Source organism: Coccinella septempunctata, chromosome 3 (genome assembly GCF_907165205.1).
Source record: "Coccinella septempunctata chromosome 3, icCocSept1.1, whole genome shotgun sequence".
Taxonomy (NCBI): Eukaryota; Metazoa; Arthropoda; class Insecta; order Coleoptera; family Coccinellidae; genus Coccinella; species Coccinella septempunctata.
Window position 1 is genome coordinate 34729050 of NC_058191.1, and position 18449 is coordinate 34747498.

An 18449-nucleotide genomic window follows, 5' to 3' on the forward strand; every position below is an offset into this window, starting at 1 on the left:
TACAAAAACAATCGCTTCCCCCGCCCCGAAATTTTTTCCTGGGTAAGGCCTTGAACTCAAATTCTACAACTTTTCCTAATATAATTCTCTGTATTCAACAGCATAAGGCAGGGAATATGTATGATGATGGCGTTCCTGACTCTCTGATCCAAATCAACCCTATTTATGACTGAAAATTTTAGTTTCAACATATTCCTATACGAAAAAATCCAAACGTTGAAGTCTGGTGATATTGCTGGCCAGGCAATAGGACCATAGATTCCCAGAACGCAATTCTTCTTTTAGGAAATAATCTACAGCAATAACTCAATGAAAACTCATCTTATTCTATGAAAATATCAAAATTTCGTTATATCTTCCAGATAAATAAATATATCGTGAAACGATTTCCACGATTTTTCACGAAAATTGAGCCCAGGAATCCTCTCAATGTTTTTCCCTATTTAGTCTAGAAGAAGGTACCAAAAACAGCCAAAATCAAGTATTTGGTTTAGCCTGTACAGGGTTGGCAAAATTCTTTTTCTGCTGGAGAACTATAGCTGCTAGAAGAAAACGGATGACATATTCTCTTTTCTATCTCTTTTTTCCTGACTTATCCAAATCTGAAAACAGAACCTGCCTATAATTTCTAGATTTTGAGTTATAAACAAATATTGAGTTTTTGACGATTTCGAAAAGTTCTCATAACTTTTTTGTCTTTGAAGTTCTAGATCTGAATTATGAATCTTTTTAGGCACTTTTATATGTAGAATCTACTGACAAAAGATTCGTTTTATATTCAAAAATAACAAATTCAATAAAATTTTGCAATTGAAAAAATGAAAAATCGAAAATCGAAATGAAGAAATATTTTGCTCGTCAGTGAATTCTGCCTGGAAAAGTGCTTCTAGAAGGTTCAAGTTCCAGATCTGTAACTTCAAAGACAAAAAAGTTATGAGAACTTTTCGAAATCGTCAGAATCTAATTTTTTGATAATAACTCAAAAATGAAAAAGCGCAGAAGGCTACGGTTTCCACCATTCTTTGTTTCTCTGAAAAAGAGCTCGGAAATGTGTCGTTCCTTTTCTTCTAGCTGCTATAGTTTTCGAGATCCCATCATTAGAATTTTGCCCACCCTGTACATCTTTGGCAGAATATGAGAAGACTTGATACAGAAGAGCAAGATATACCCACCGAAGCATTGCCTTCGCCTCAAACAATATGTTTCATTTCCTTTCCATTCGAAGTAAATCTCTCGACTTATTTTTATCACCCCCGTCCACGCACCCTCAGGGCGCAGATCAAATATTCAAAATAAGCATTAGCAGCGGAACGCATTCCTAAATCCAAACCATTGCATACCAAAGTGCGAGTCATTCTCCTGAACAACCCCTTGGACTGGGGTGCCTTGACGTTACATTAAAGTAATTCATCATGGCTAATTCGATAAGGGGAGACATCACGTGTTCAAAGGTTGCGAGTGACAGATTGGTAATGTAAATAGTGGTGATTGTACAATATGATTCGAAATATTTCGCACCAGCTGTGGAGGAATATCTACGTATTATGTTTTCACCGAAAGTGGAAACTGCATATATGGTGGAGCTGGACTCTCAGAAAAGGGATTGGAAAAGCTCTTATCAACTCAGTTCGCTTTAATCCAGTCTAATTAATAGTCATGAAGTATTTTTCTTCATCAAAAATCTTATAACATTGTATACGCAATAATAGTACAGGGTGTCCGAGTTAAAATGTCCCTACACCTTATTATGGAAACTAAAGGAGCTAGAAGAAAAAGTTGAATACAAAACTTGTCTGTCATCGATAGAACTTTATAACCCACCTTAATACAGGGTCCTCCGTTTTTTCCCTGTTGGTATCAACTTCCTTATTTCAAATGGAACACCCTGTATATTATTGCATTTATGAATTCCATGTCAAATTTTAAGGTGACTGGTATGAACACTATGGTCCCATATAGCACCGATTCTGAGATATTCGACTTTTTCCAGACAGCTGTAGGTGCTCACTAAAATAGCTGATACTAGATTTCTAATGAAGGTATCAAAACCAAATTTTGCCTAGCTCTTGTCAACATATTGGGTCATAGGTTACATCCCTATTTTTAGTAATCTGATATACAGGGTCTTCAAAAATAAAAGTTAAAAATTCAAATAGAAGTTCAATCAAAACTTGTTAATCATGTAGAGCAGGTTGAAGTGAACAAAAAATGTATTTAAACTTTTTTTGTAAAGTGAATATAGACGAAAAAGTGCATTTTCCCGTAAAAATCAACGATTATTATTGATTAGTGTTGCTACTTTATAGTTGGCTTTGATTTTTTTGATAACCCTATTTAACTAGATTGACAAAAATACTCTTTTACTCATAATCAGTACTGGCTCCCAATAAAATTGAATTATTTCAATTTTAAATGGAGACAATTAACAGATACATTCTACTCAAAAGAATCAAGTAGTTGTCTGACAACACAAAAGAAAACACAAAAGATAAGTGCTAGTTTCCATAGTTACCATATTCTATCAGCTTATTTAATTATTATAGTTGGTTTCTGTCATGTCCTGAGTTCCTAGAAAATGAGTACTATAATTAATTAAGCTGATAGAATATGGTAACCGTGGAAACTAGCACTTATCTTTTGTGTTTTCTTTTGTGTTGTCAGACAACTACTTGATTCTTTTGAGTAGAATGTACTGTTAATTGTCTCCATTTAAAATTGAAATAATTTAATTTTATTGGGAGCCAGTACTTATTATGAGTAAAAGAGTATTTTTGTCAATCTAGTTAAATAGAGTTATAAAAAAAATCAAAGCCAACTATAAAGTAGCAACACTAATTAAGAAATATCGTTGGTTCTTACGGGAAAATGCACTTTTTTGTCCATATTGCTGAAACTATTCACTTCACAGATAAAGTTTGAATACATTTTTTGTTAATTTTAACCTGCTCCATATGATGAACAAGAAAATATAGGTTGCCATTTGAAAAAATATTTGAATTTTTAACTTTAATTTTTGAAGACCCTGTATATCAGATTGCTAAAAATAGAGATGTAACCTATGATCCAATATGTTGGCAGGAGCTGGGCAAAATTTGGTTTTGATACCTCCATTAGAAAACCAGTGTCAGCTATTTTAGTGAGCACCTACAGCTGTCAAAATTTTAGGAAAAAGTCGAATATCTCAGAATCAGTGCTATATAGGACCATGGTCGTCATACCAAAGTCACCTTCAAATTGGACATGGAATTCAAAAATGCAATAATATACAGGGGCCGCAGCTCAAATCTGCAGAATACGTTTGCTGAACATATAACACATACACGAAAACGAATTGTCCTGAATGTCCATAGATTACACTGCAGAATAAAAATGGGAGAACCGAACATCTTAGACTCCGGTCTTTTTCTCTTCTCCGAAGATAGAGAACCCCTTTTTGCGTTTTATTCTTGCACTTTCATAGTTTGTTGGGAGGAAATTGCCAGGCTGACCGTTCATATCTGTGACAAGAATATCTCACGGAATGTTTTTATTCCCGGAGAAAATAAAATGCCATTCTGGTATATTATATGAGATTGCTCTCGGTGAATGTAACCGAGATTTCTCGGCAATTTTTCAGATATGGGAAGACTCCGCAATCTCGGCGGAAATATGTATTTCGCATTCGACTAGTATGTCTAGACATTTACTACATTAATAATATGGGAAACTTCCAGAATCTTCTTATACTGCCGGCCAATCCAGAAAATGGAGGTACAAGTACCTAATTATATGGTAGTTAAGTCACACTTCTTGCATACGTAGTTTATAATATTCAAGATACAATCTTTGCATTAACAACATGAAAATTCAGAGCTGTATGATTCTCTAGGCTAGGAGATGAATCGGAATATGTACCTAACTCATTTTATCATGAAGATAGTATAAGAGACGTCAAGTAGAGTCAATTACATTGACAGAACATGCCGTAGTTTTAAACAGTAAAAATGTAACACAGCTGCACTTTCAAACATATTGTTTTTGATATAGAATATATTCTTGTACAGGAAATCATAATTATCAACCCTTTTGGAGATATTTGCCACCAAATTTTAACTGCTTTCATAAGAATACAGCAAATGGCTTCTGCTAGTTTCTTTGAGAAGAAAGTTTTCGTCAAGTATTAATTTGTATTTCTCTTTATTGATTTTCACTATTTTCAAACATTTTCCATTTTTGGTGCAAAACCTTTACCACCCTGTATCTCGCAAAGTGGCAACATTTGTATAGGGCAGAATTAAATATGTCGATGCATTATCTGTACCTACTTTATGGATAAACCTAGAAAGAAATTATCAGAAACAGTGCAATGAAATAGACCTGGAATCTTCAATCTACAGCTTCTGGATTTCACTCTCTGTGCATGAAAGAAATTAATTTTAGGTATATGGTACAAGCCTAACAATGTTTGATGTGAATTTGAAAATTATGTCTGGAAATTGAAGTTCTGGTAAAAACCTTCCTATATATACTTATCATTCTTTCACGACCATCCTTAATCCATGTATTCTGGTTTCCTTCTGATTACGTAATTTTGATTCGTACACAATTCAAATTAGCAGTTATTTACCCAAATATTCCACCGTTTGGTTTTTCAATATATCACACAGAATGTAAATGCAAATGATTTCCAAGTATTGCTCCTAAATCGTCAGTTTTTTTTTATCAGCGCTGATAAGAATATTCGCATTTTTGCATTCACTTTGAAACACTAACTATTTCAAGTAGCCCAATTCGACAGTAAAGCAATCTAAAATCGAGACATGAATAATTCTGGAAGTCTCTTCATTTCAACCTTTTTATTAGTTTTGACTCAAGAAGGTAAGTGGCTTATTTAAAAGTGAAGTTTTTCGGAATAGGTACACTGTTTTTATATTCGGCCAATTTTCAAGAATGCTATTTTTTTATTCTCAGTTTTGTCGCAGTTTGATTGCTACTCCTGTCAAGGGGGCTACACTACTTCCTGTGGGAGCGTGAATGCACTTGGAGCAACTGAAAAATGTGAAGGTCCTGATGCTCAGTGCTATGAATCTATTAAATATTTTCAGAGTAAGTAAAATGACCTATTTCATAATAAGTGGCACAGAAAACAGATCAGTATTAATGAATTTATCACTACGATTTTTGTGAACAAGTGTTACAAAGACAACTGAAAATATCAATATAATTCTCCAGGAATTTAAAATCTAACCTCATTTTGAAATCAGACAAAAAATTCTTGACCAGATGGTACTCCATTTTCCTTTGACAAATATATTGATGACTTTAATATGTAATTTTGATAAGATGGAAACAAGGTGGAGAATGAAACTAATACCTGAAATGATTAATGAAAGTTTATTTTAGGGGGTGTTATCAGATATGTAGAGCGAAGATGTTGGGTTCCTGACAAAAAATCCAAGACTAAGGACTATTGCTCATCTTTCAACAATCCGAATGGTCAACTGATATATTGTAAAACCTGCAAAACCAGCAATTGCAATACGCATCCCTATGGGACTTGCGGATTAAAAGATCCAAACCCTAACTCGAATTTTACAGATTTCCACTATGTTGGCTTTGCCACTGAATAAAAAATATCTATCTGATGTGAAATAAATTTTTGAATGTATGAAACCTTGTTCGTTACCCAATTTTTTTCTCATGCTGAATTGTTCTTGATAAAATAACTTCAAATAAACAAACTTTTTCAAGTTTGCACAGCAGGTTCTTTGATCGACCGAAAAACCCTATCGTATAACTGAAACCTGAGCATAATTCGAGTTTCGTACTTTCTCGTGGCATAAATTTCCCACCGTATTGTCGCTATCAACTTACTGCGTAGGTTGTGCTGATAATGCGTTTCATCAACTCAATTATTAGAAAAATTTCCTAAATATGATGGGCGATCCAAACGATGACTTCTTTTCGATAATATATTCACAAGCACATACAGGGTGATTCATTGGGAAATGCGCATAAAATCAGGGTATCTAAACTGAACATATTTAATAGATGTATCATTCTTCATCAACAAGATACAGGGCGATGTATGGATTTTCCTCATTTTTTCAATTAATCATGGCTTATGAACCATAACACTTCTTGTGATATTTGATTCGTACGTTCTTTGTCCGGAGTCCTGTCGAATGAAAAAAGTCGTATTCCAGCACCGGCTTCGACAAAATGCTTGATTAGGTTTAGAGTCTTTACAACACCCTATATAGCAATATTTTTTGAGCTATTCACAAGAAATTGGGAAAGAGAAGAAAAAAATTGGTAAGACTCAGGTTTATATATTTATATAAATAAAATAAATGAGGCCTGGTTGTACAATTCAGGATCAAAATTGAACCCAGCTCAAATATGACAATTCCGTTCAATTTTGACAGATTGAGCGGGGTTCCATTTAAAACTGAATTGTACAACCGGGCCTAAATGATAGAATCGGATAGAACTTTGATTGATTAGTATTTTGATGAGAACTAGAAGATTTTCTGAAATATTGACGTCCATATTCAAAAATTAAGCAATATATCACAGGAATTTGAACAGAATAAATGAACAATCAATTATGATTTTGCCAATGCTTCGGAACTACTTTTTCCTTTACCATTTATTACTCAAAAAGTAATTTTATATAGGTATATATTTTTTTATTAATTTTTTCCGAATTTGCTCGCCTTAAAAGATGCAGGCTGTTGAAAAACCATAAAAATATGCTATTTTTAGGTATTTATATCTCACAAACGGTTTTATGGAGTGAAATGAATCTCAGAATATAGATAGATATTGGATATTTATTAATCCTTTGAGACATAACATTTATGTATAGGCAAGTCAAAAATAATACATATATAATATTTGTACATACATACTTATTCATTAAGTCGACATTTTTCGAAGATATAACTGTAATATTCCTGGACATTATAAAAACACTGTTTTAATAACAAATCTTTAACTAACATTTTGAATTCATTTTTTTGAAGACCTTTTATGTAACGAGGAAGATGATTGAAAAGTTTGATACTTTGATAAAATGGAGACATTTCAAATTTTGCGGTTTTATGAATGGGGAAATATAACTGATCCTTATTTCTCGTATTATGAGAATGGAAACTTGAGAGTTTTACAATACTGTCTAATAAAAATAGTTTTTCATTTATCTGATTAATCTTTTTCGAACACGATATATCACCAACGTCCAATTTTTCATCACGTACCATAAAAGTACCAAAAATTCAAAGAACCAACTCTTAAAACTATGTTGAACGCTATCTGATGAATATTTGGAAGTTTTGTAAAATACAAGGATTTTTCATATTTTCTCGTATAATGCGCAGAATTCGAGTGACTTTCAAAAATTGATAAGATTTTGTGAAATTTGAAAAATTGGGTACTTTGCGTGAATACAACGGTGTGTGAAAGACCCACAGATGTCTAGTGTCATAGATTAAGCCAGTTATTGTGAAGGTAATTTTGTTTTTCCAGGGATGGCACAGCTCATAATGAAAACCTAAAATGGCTATATCTTTTTATCATGGCTGAATCGGAAAAAATGGTATAGGAAAAAAATGTTTGTTTCGACCTCAAGAATCCACTGTTAAAACATTTGTGCGAGTCAAAGATTCACTATGTATATATGATATTTCTAGTTGACATCTGTTCTCTTCTGAAAAATTCTGATAAATTCGAAACAATCTAAATGTAGCTATCCTCGAAATCTGCATTTACAGTTTTTCAGGTTTTTGAAACTTTTCCCGGCATAAATTTTATTCAATGAAAAACAGTTATTCATGAAACAGTTATTCATGAATCAGTTATTTTCACAAAACCTGCCCTAATTCAGTTACCTACTTCAGCATTAATTTCATGTTCCATTGTGCTGTTGCTTCGATGCGGAGTATGTCATTAATTCCTGAAAGAAATGTTATTTCTACATACAATTTCGCTGTTAATTCCTCATTCTTCAAAACCTCCCGAACCGTTCAAATCCGAATTGCTCCTATCAGAAGTTGAATGGGCGCCTGGCTGAAATTCGCTCCGACTCAATTTCGCAATTACATCGCATTTGCGATAATGTGAGAGGGGCTTCAGTGTTCAAGTCGTTCCACCGTAAAAATACACACGAGGGTGAACTTTTGTGCAGTTTGAAATCGACGTGCGTAAACATGGGGGTATGTTGCGTTAATCCGGACTCATGTGTTGTACTTTTGATGTTTTTCATTGCTATTCAGGTTCGTTGCGCGAGAATCTGCATTCATAGGAAAGATACAGATATTTGCAATTTTATGAACTGAATCTTTTCAGTAGCAAAAACTATATACTTTTTATAATCGGAGTTGCTAAGAATCCTGCTCTAGCACAAGAACTGGATTTCGGGAACCTCGATTTTTAAAGTCAGCAATGAGCAAGGGGTTTGAACCGCCTAAGATAACCTATGTATTTGCTACTCTGTCTGAAAATCAAGGTGATCTATTACTGTATTAGAATATGGAGTTGATTGAATTTGTTTTGGAGATTCTAGAAAACTAAACATTCGATAATTCAATAGAGAATTGCAGTCCAGAGAGCTCTACGAAGTTAACTCGAAGATGAAAAGTGGAAAAACAAAAAAATTATTTTCTCCTAAACGGGGCCAGATATTTGAAAGTTTGGTATGAAAATATATTTTTTCGAACACGCTGAATCTATTGCGAGCAATTTCGAAAGCCCATCTCGTTCCATTTAGATTTTCATCTTGGAAATGGCATTTTTCAAGAATTGCAAATTTCAATCTGCGATATCTCCTGTTATATTCGTCTGATCTAATTAGGATTACCGGTTGTATAATCAGCGTTTCCTAGGCTTTCACTCTAGCACGAAAACTCGATTTTGAAAATCTCGATTTTTTGGGTCAAAAATGAGCAAGGGGTTAGACCCCCCTAAAGTGACATATTTGCTCTTTTGTCTGAAAATGAGGATGTTCTATCAATGTCCTAGGATATGAGGGTGCATGAATGTCGTTTCGAAGATTCTACAAAACCAGAAAGTTGAAGATTCAATAGAGAATTGCACTCCAGAGGGCCTTTCAAAGTGAACTCGAAAATGAAAAATGGAAAAACGAAAAAATTTATTTTTTCCTAAACAGTGTCAGATGTTCGATAGTTTGGTATGGAAATATACGTTTTCGAGAAAACGCCCAATCTATTTCGAGCAATTTCGAAAGCCTATCTCCCTTCGTTTAGATTTTCATCTTGGAAATGGCATTTTTCAAAAATTGCAATTTTCAATCTGCGATATCTTCTGTTATATTTGTCTGATCTGATCCAATTGGGATTTCCGTTTCCATGATCAGCGTTGCCTAGGCTTCCACCCTAGTACAAAAACGCGAATTCGAAAATCTAGATTTTTTAGGTCAAAAATGAGCAAGGGGTTAGACCCCCCAAAAGTGACCTATTTGCTTTTCTGTCTGGAAATGGGGATGTTCTAGCAATGTCCTAGGATATGGAGTACATAAATGTCGTTTAGAAGATTCTAGAAAACCAGAAAGTTGATGATTCAATAAAGAATTGCACTCCAGAGAGCCTTTCAAAGTGAACTCGAAAATGAAAAATGGAAAAACGAAAAAATTAATTTTTTCCTAAACAGTGTCAGATATTCGAAAGTTTGGTATGGAAATATAGGTTTTCGAACACGCTCAATCTATTTCGAGCAATTTCGAAAGCCTATCTCCCTTCGTTTAGATTTTCATCTTGGAAATGGCATTTTTCAAAAATTGCAATTTTCAATCTGCGATATCTTCTGTTATATTTGTCTGATCCAATTGGGATTTCCGTTTCCATGATCAGCGTTGCCTAGGCTTCCACCCTAGTACAAAAACTCGAATTCGAAAATCTAGATTTTTTAGGTCAAAAATGAGCAAGGGGTTAGACCCCCCAAAAGTGACCTATTTGCTCTTCTGTCTGGAAATGGGGATGTTCTAGCAATGTCCTAGGATATGGAGTACATAAATGTCGTTTAGAAGATTCTAGAAAACCAGAAAGTTGATGATTCAATAAAGAATTGCACTCCAGAGATCCTTTCAAAGTGAACTCGAAAATGAAAAATGGAAAAACGAAAAAATTAATTTTTTCCTAAACAGTGTCAGATATTCGAAAGTTTGGTATGGAAATATAGGTTTTCGAACACGCTCAATCTATTTCGAGCAATTTCGAGAGCCTATCTCCCTTCGTTTAGATTTTCATCTTGGAAATGGCATTTTTCAAAAATTGCAATTTTCAATCTGCGATATCTCCTGTTATATTTGTCTGATCCAATTGGGATTTCCGTTTCCATAATCAGCGTTGCCTAGGCTTCCACCCTAGTACAAAAACTCGAATTCGAAAATCTAGATTTTTCAGGTCAAAAATGAGCAAGGGGTTAGACCCCCCAAAAGTGACCTATTTGCTCTTCTGTCTGGAAATGGGGATGTTCTAGCAATGTCCTAGGCTATGGAGTACATAAATGTCGTTTAGAAGATTCTAGAAAACCAGAAAGTTGATGATTCAATAAAGAATTGCACTCCAGAGAGCCTTTCAAAGTGAACTCCAAAATGAAAAATGGAAAAACGAAAAAATTAATTTTTTCCTAAACAGTGTCAGATATTCGAAAGTTTTGTATGGAAATATAGGTTTTCGAACACGCTCAATCTATTTCGAGCAATTTCGAAAGCCTATCTCCCTTCGTTTAGATTTTCATCTTGGAAATGGCATTTTTCAAAAATTGCAATTTTCAATCTGCGATATCTCCTGTTATATTTGTCTGATCCAATTGGGATTTCCGTTTCCATAATCAGCGTTGCCTAGGCTTCCACCCTAGTACAAAAACTCGAATTCGAAAATCTCGATTTTTTTGGTCAAAAATGAGCAAGGGGTTAGACCCCCCAAAAGTGACCTATTTGCTCTTCTGTCTGGAAATGGGGATGTTCTAGCAATGTCCTAGGCTATGGAGTACATGAATGTCGTTTAGAAGATTCTAGAAAACCAGAAAGTTGATGATTCAATAAAGAATTGCACTCCAGAGATCCTTTCAAAGTGAACTCGAAAATGAAAAATGGAAAAACGAAAAAATTAATTTTTTCCTAAACAGTGTCAGATATTCGAAAGTTTGGTATGGAAATATAGGTTTTCGAACACGCTCAATCTATTTCGAGCATTTTCGAAAGCCTATCTCCCTTCGTTTAGATTTTCATCTTGGAAATGCCATTTTTCAAAAATTGCAATTTTCAATCTGCGATATCTCCTGTTATATTTGTCTGATCCAATTGGGATTTCCGTTTCCATAATCAGCGTTGCCTAGGCTTCCACCCTAGTACAAAAACTCGAATTCGAAAATCTCGATTTTTTTGGTCAAAAATGAGCAAGGGGTTAGACCCCCCAAAAGTGACATATTTGCTCTTCTGTCTGGAAATGGGGATGTTCTAGCAATGTCCTAGGATATGGAGTACATGAATGTCGTTCAGAAGATTATAGAAAACCAGAAAGTTGATGATTCAATAAAGAATTGCACTCCAGAGAGCCTTTCAAAGTGAACTCGAAAATGAAAAATGGAAAAACGAAAAAATTAATTTTTTCCTAAACAGTGTCAGATATTCGAAAGTTTGGTATGGAAATATAGGTTTTCGAACACGCTCAATCTATTTCGAGCAATTTCGAAAGCCTATCTCCCTTCGTTTAGATTTTCATCTTGGAAATGGCATTTTTCAAAAATTGACCCCCCAAAAGTCTATTTGCTCTTCTGTCTGGAAATGGGGATGTTCTAGCAATGTCCTAGGATATGGAGTACATAAATGTCGTTTCGAAGATTCTACAAAACCAGAAAGTTGATGATTCAATAAAGAATTGCACTCCAGAGATCCTTTCAAAGTGAACTCGAAAATGAAAAATGGAAAAACGAAAAAATTAATTTTTTCCTAAACAGTGTCAGATATTCGAAAGTTTGGTATGGAAATATAGGTTTTCGAACACGCTCAATCTATTTCTAGCAATTTCGAAAGCCTATCTCCCTTCGTTTAAATTTTCATCTTGGAAATGGCATTTTTCAAAAATTGCAATTTTCAATCTGCGATATCTCCTGTTATATTTGTCTGATCCAATTGGGATTTCCGTTTCCATAATCAGCGTTGCCTAGGCTTCCACCCTAGTACAAAAACTCGAATTCGAAAATCTAGATTTTTTAGGTCAAAAATGAGCAAGGGGTTAGACCCCCCAAAAGTGACATATTTGCTCTTCTGTCTGGAAATGGGGATGTTCTAGCAATGTCCTAGGCTATGGAGTACATGAATGTCGTTTAGAAGATTCTAGAATACCAGAAAGTTGATGATTCAATAAAGAATTGCACTCCAGAGAGCCTTTCAAAGTGAACTCGAAAATGAAAAATGGAAAAACGAAAAAATTAATTTTTTCCTAAACAGTGTCAGATATTCGAAAGTTTGGTATGGAAATATAGGTTTTCGAACACGCTCAATATATCTCGAGCAATTTCGAAAGCCTATCTCCCTTCGTTTAGATTTTCATCTTGGAAATGGCATTTTTCAAAAATTGCAATTTTCAATCTGCGATATCTCCTGTTATATTTGTCTGATCCAATTGGGATTTCCGTTTCCATAATCAGCGTTGCCTAGGCTTCCACCCTAGTACAAAAACTCGAATTCGAAAATCTCGATTTTTTAGGTCAAAAATGAGCAAGGGGTTAGACCCCCCAAAAGTGACATATTTGCTCTTCTGTCTGGAAATGGGGATGTTCGAGCAATGTCCTAGGCTATGGAGTACATGAATGTCGTTTAGAAGATTCTAGAAAACCAGAAAGTTGATTTTTCAATAAAGAATTGCACTCCAGAGAGCCTTTCAAAGTGAACTCGAAAATGAAAAATGGAAAAACGAAAAAATTAATTTTTTCCTAAACAGTGTCAGATATTCGAAAGTTTGGTATGGAAATATAGGTTTTCGAACACGCTCAATCTATCTCGAGCAATTTCTAAAGCCTATCTCCCTTCGTTTAGATTTTCATCTTGGAAATGGCATTTTTCAAAAATTGCAATTTTCAATCTGCGATATCTCCTGTTATATTTGTCTGATCCAATTGGGATTTCCGTTTCCATAATCAGCGTTGCCTAGGCTTCCACCCTAGTACAAAAACTCGAATTCGAAAATCTCGATTTTTTAGGTCAAAAATGAGCAAGGGGTTAGACCCCCCTAAAGTGACCTATTTGCTCTTCTGTCTGGAAATGGGGATGTTCTAGCAATGTCCTAGGATATGGAGTACATAAATGTCGTTTAGAAGATTCTAGAAAACCAGAAAGTTGATGATTCAATAAAGAATTGCACTCCAGAGAGCCTTTCAAAGTGAACTCGAAAATGAAAAATGGAAAAACGAAAAAATTAATTTTTTCCTAAACAGTGTCAGATATTCGAAAGTTTGGTATGGAAATATAGGTTTTCGAACACGCTCAATCTATTTCGAGCAATTTCGAAAGCCTATCTCCCTTCGTTTAGATTTTCATCTTGGAAATGGCATTTTTCAAAAATTGCAATTTTCAATCTGCGATATCTTCTGTTATATTTGTCTGATCCAATTGGGATTTCCGTTTCCATGATCAGCGTTGCCTAGGCTTCCACCCTAGTACAAAAACTCGAATTCGAAAATCTAGATTTTTTAGGTCAAAAATGAGCAAGGGGTTAGACCCCCCAAAAGTGACCTATTTGCTCTTCTGTCTGGAAATGGGGATGTTCTAGCAACGTCCTAGGATATGGAGTGCATGAATGTCGTTAAGGGGACTCTAGAAAACCAGAAAGTTGATTATTCAATAGAGAATTGCACTCCAGAGAGCCTTTCAAATTGAACTCGAAAATGAAAAATGGAAAAACGAAAAAATTAATTTTTTCCTAAACAGTGTCAGATATTCGAAAGTTTGGTATGGAAATATAGGTTTTCGAACACGCTCAATCTATTTCGAGCAATTTCGAAAGCCAATCTGCCTTCGCTTAGATTTTCATCCTGGAAATGGCATTTTTCAAAAATTGCAATTTTCAATCTGCGATATCTCCTGTTATATTTGTCTGATCCAATTAGGATTTCCGTTTCCATAATCAGCGTTGCCTAGGCTTCCACCCTAGTACAAAAACTCGAATTCGAAAATCTAGATTTTTTAGGTCAAAAATGAGCAAGGGGTTAGACCCCCCAAAAGTCTATTTGCTCTTCTGTCTGGAAATGGGGATGTTCTAGCAATGTCCTAGGATATGGAGTACATAAATGTCGTTTAGAAGATTCTAGAAAACCAGAAAGTTGATGATTCAATAAAGAATTGCACTCCAGAGATCCTTTCAAAGTGAACTCGAAAATGAAAAATGGAAAAACGAAAAAATTAATTTTTTCCTAAACAGTGTCAGATATTCGAAAGTTTGGTATGGAAATATAGGTTTTCGAAAAACGAAAAAATTAATATAGGTTTTCGAACACGCTCAATCTATTTCGAGCAATTTCGAAAGCCAATCTGCCTTCGCTTAGATTTTCATCCTGGAAATGGCATTTTTCAAAAATTGCAATTTTCAATCTGCGATATCTCCTGTTATATTTGTCTGATCCACTTGGGATTTTCGTTTCCATAATCAGCATTGCCTAGGCTTCCACCCTAGCACAAAAGCTTGATTTCGAATATCCCGATTTAGTTTTTAGGCGGTTAGACCCACCTAAAATGAGCTTTTTGCTACTCTGTCTAAAAATCAGCATGTTCTATTACTATCCTGAAGTGCATATCTGCCAGTAGATGGGAGAGGATTTTTTATATATGAGAATTTCACGGGAACGAGGACAAATGAGTTTCGTACGAGACTTTCTTCTACAGTGTGATAGAAAAAATCTGATTTTGGGAGCAAATTTCTGAAGAGATTATAATGAGAAGAAGAAAATCATTTATCAACATTTTTCGATGAATTCAACATGGAACGTGTATTTTCCTGACAGTAGGCCAAGAAAAAACATGATATTTCAGTTTCTTGTCTCCTTTCGGACTATAACTCCATAATAAATATAATCGACTTCGTGGTTCGCAGAGCGCTAAATTATTTCCTGTTCATCCCCGTTCATCGACGAATGCCCGAATTCAATTTGTTGAATTAACATGCCCACCAACACCGTATTACTTCTCTTAGCTTGACGATGGTAATAGGTGACAACCGTCGAAGTGTCACTAATGTCGCTTAATTATAACAATCGAATCATTGTTCTCTGTCAGTAGCCTGACGTGGTAATCTTTGTTCGAGATTCAATATTGCCCTTGCTTTAATAACAAATAGATGTGAGGAATGGATAATTTTCGTTTAATAACTCAAATATTTATTTTCACGAAAATAAATTCGGGAGACAATGTGTTTATAGATGATGGAATAGAAAAAAGATACTGAAAATGGGAGTAAATATTTGATTCCAGAAAACGATTCAATAGAGAATTGCACTCCTGAGAGCTCTTCGAATTCAACTCGAAAATGAAAAGTGGAAAAAAAAATTATTTTCTCCTAAACAGGGCCAGATATTTGAAAGTTTGGTATTAAAATATAGTTTTTCGAACACGCTGAATCTATTGCGAGCAATTTCGAAAGCCCATCTCGTTCCATTTAGCATCTTGGAAATGGCATTTTTCAAAAATTGCAAATTTCAATCTTCGATATCTCCTGTTATATTTTTCTGATCTAAATGGGATTTCCGGTTATAAAATCAGCGTTTCCTAGGCTTTCACTCTAGCATAAAAACTCGATTTCGAAAATCTCGATTTTTTGGGTCAAAAATGAGCAAGGGGTTAGACCCCCCTAAAGTGACCTATTTGCTCTTCTGTCTGAAAGTTGGGATGTTCTATCAATGTCCTAGGATATGGAGTGCATGAATGTCGTTTCGAAGATTTTAGAAAACCAGAAAGTTGATGATTTAATAGAGAATTGCACTTCAGAGAGCCTTTCGAAGTGAACTCGAAAATGAAAAATGGAAAAATGAAAAAAATTATTTTTTCCTAAACAGTGTCAGATATTCGTAAGTTTGGTATGAAAATATAGGTTTTTGAACACGCTGAATCTATTGCGAACAATTTCGAAAGCCCACCTGCCTTCCTTTCGATTTTCATCTTTGAAATGGCATTTTTCAAAAATTGAAATTTGCAATCTGCGATATCTCCTGTTATATTCGTCTGATCTAATTTGCATTTCCGGTTTTATAATCAGCATTGCGAAGGTTTCCACTCAAGTATGTACAAAAACTCGATTTCGAAAATGCCTGGAGAAAATCATCTCATAATATCTCATGAAAAGATTGATCATTCATCCATTAAATCTCTTCTATTTTTTTTTTCAGATGAGTACAGATATATCGAAAAGCTTTCACCCTGGTAAAAGAAGAGGTACTCCTATTCCAGTGGCGCCTCCTAGGATTCCAACACCTATGCCTGTACCTAACAACAACAATAGTTCTAACAATAAGTAAGTAGTTAAAATTAACAGTCGACATTGAAGGTGATATTATTATTTGGTCGAAATATCAGAACTATCCTTATACTTGACAATAAGAAGTGCTCATTATGATGTCTCAGAAAAGTAAAAAAATTAATTCAAAGCGCGTCTTCGCTCATTATTCTAGAGGCTGAGGAAATAGCGCTAGTTTTCATTCGCAATTAGAAAAGTGCTCGCATATAACGAGTAGTCGCATCAAAAGAAAAACCTGAGACGGTTTTCTTCGTTTTTCCAGAATAAACAGAACGCTCACAATCATTACGGAAAAATCTTTTTTTCATATTTGTAATCATGGACATTTGCAATCGATTGAAAAATATACAGTATAAGTTCTAATTCGAATAGTACGTTTTGAAAAGGTTCGTCTGTCAGATGTGATAATAGCTGTTCATTCATATTGAAAAACATCGACAAACTTGGAAATCATCAGACACAAATCTTGTACTTGTACCTACTTGCAACAACCTGTATAGAAAATCGCTTCCAAGTCACGCCTAGGTAATAAGATTTTTTATAAATTTAGATTAAAGGTAGACTTGTCAAGAAGTAGTTTGAAAAGGGACCATTGAAATAATGACCCAATATAGAAAACTTGAAGGCTTTGTGTTCTAGAATTAGAATATCGAATGAATATACTAGGGAAGAAGCTATTGTTTCGACCACGTGATGTAATATCTCGGTTCGAATGAGTTGAAGTGGATACCTACAAATGGAATGGGCATTTGAGTAGTTATTGAATAATTTTCATTCAATTCAGGATTTCATTAGTTCGAATAATGAATAATCGATAAATTCCATTATATCTGCTTAAAAGCTTCATATCTACCTGAAAATTCATGAATTAATGTATTATTAGCGTTCAATCATATTAGCGATCGCAACGAGACTAATTTTTGAATAATTGATGATTGGGAAAGGTAGAGATTCTTCGTTGATGCCTCATCATCGTCATTTTCACTTGAACCATATGGAAATAACACATTTTTGTTTTTTTTGAAGTCCTGCATCTTATACAACTCATCAAATTCTAAAAAGGTTATTACCTGATGAAGAAATTAACGAAGTACACCACTGGAAAGAATGAAAGATCGAAGAAAAAGCCCGAATCAATTGGTCGTATACAAGAATTGGAAAACTTCAAGTGCCTACTTTTTTGAGTTCTTCAGCTTCAGCGGTTTATGTGTAATATCTAGATTAGCACTGACCTCTTATTAAAAATTAAAAATCTTGGATTTTTCTGGTCCGTCGAATGTTTGAATGAAATCAATTAAAAATTTGGTCCCCTAATTACTGTCACCAGTTTATTATTAGTAGTTAGTATTCTTTCTTAGAATAAAACTTTCATTATTATTGTAATAGATATATGTATATTCATTCTACTTCAACTGTTCCTCAGGTTATACAACATGATTTCTCTTGAACTATTATTATTATTATAATTAAACCAACGCCACCCTTCCCTTAAATGTGAAAGGTCTCAGTACATGTTGAAATTCTGCAAAGAGTAATTACCAACTAATTAGTTATAGCCTCATATTTCTAAGGTGAAAGGGAACATCAGCAAGTGAAATACTCGTATCATTCACAATATAGAATATGAATTTCGTGGACATGTCGCCTCAAATTAGAATGCTCGAAAAACCTCCACTGTCCCGTACTGAAAGGGACTTTGAAGAAAACCGCACTCATTAGATTGCCACTAATTAAGCATGACTTTTTTTCCTGGCGCTATCCAAAGCCAAAGTTCTTTCACGATGTCTGGAAGCTCGTGAATAGCTCCGTTTTTCTATCTCCTCCTCTGTTTAATTTGAAATGAATTATTTCTTGTCGGCGCTTCTTTCGAGAGTGGGTAATTGGGGATAAAGGATATATTTCATCTTGTCTGAAGAATCTGAATGTCTCGTTTTGTTTGTTTTT

At 34.5% G+C, this 18449-nt stretch overlaps 2 protein-coding genes across 3 annotated transcripts in view; both read left to right on the top strand.

The window, feature by feature from the left end:
- The window catches only part of LOC123309359 (kinesin-like protein CG14535), a 397934-nt gene that overhangs the window by 55347 nt on the left and 324138 nt on the right, over window positions 1-18449 (top strand). For both annotated transcript variants that reach the window (XM_044892442.1, XM_044892441.1), the window contains exon 2: window positions 16378-16502. In XM_044892442.1, the coding sequence (XP_044748377.1) occupies window positions 16378-16502 (125 nt within the window). The remainder of the gene's footprint in view (window positions 1-16377; window positions 16503-18449) is intronic.
- LOC123309360 lies at window positions 4731-5647 on the top strand. The gene is made up of 3 exons (XM_044892443.1): window positions 4731-4857; window positions 4951-5085; window positions 5383-5647. Exons 1-3 carry the CDS (start codon window positions 4800-4802, stop codon window positions 5607-5609), a joined length of 420 nt encoding a protein of 139 aa, XP_044748378.1. The 5' UTR covers window positions 4731-4799; the 3' UTR covers window positions 5610-5647.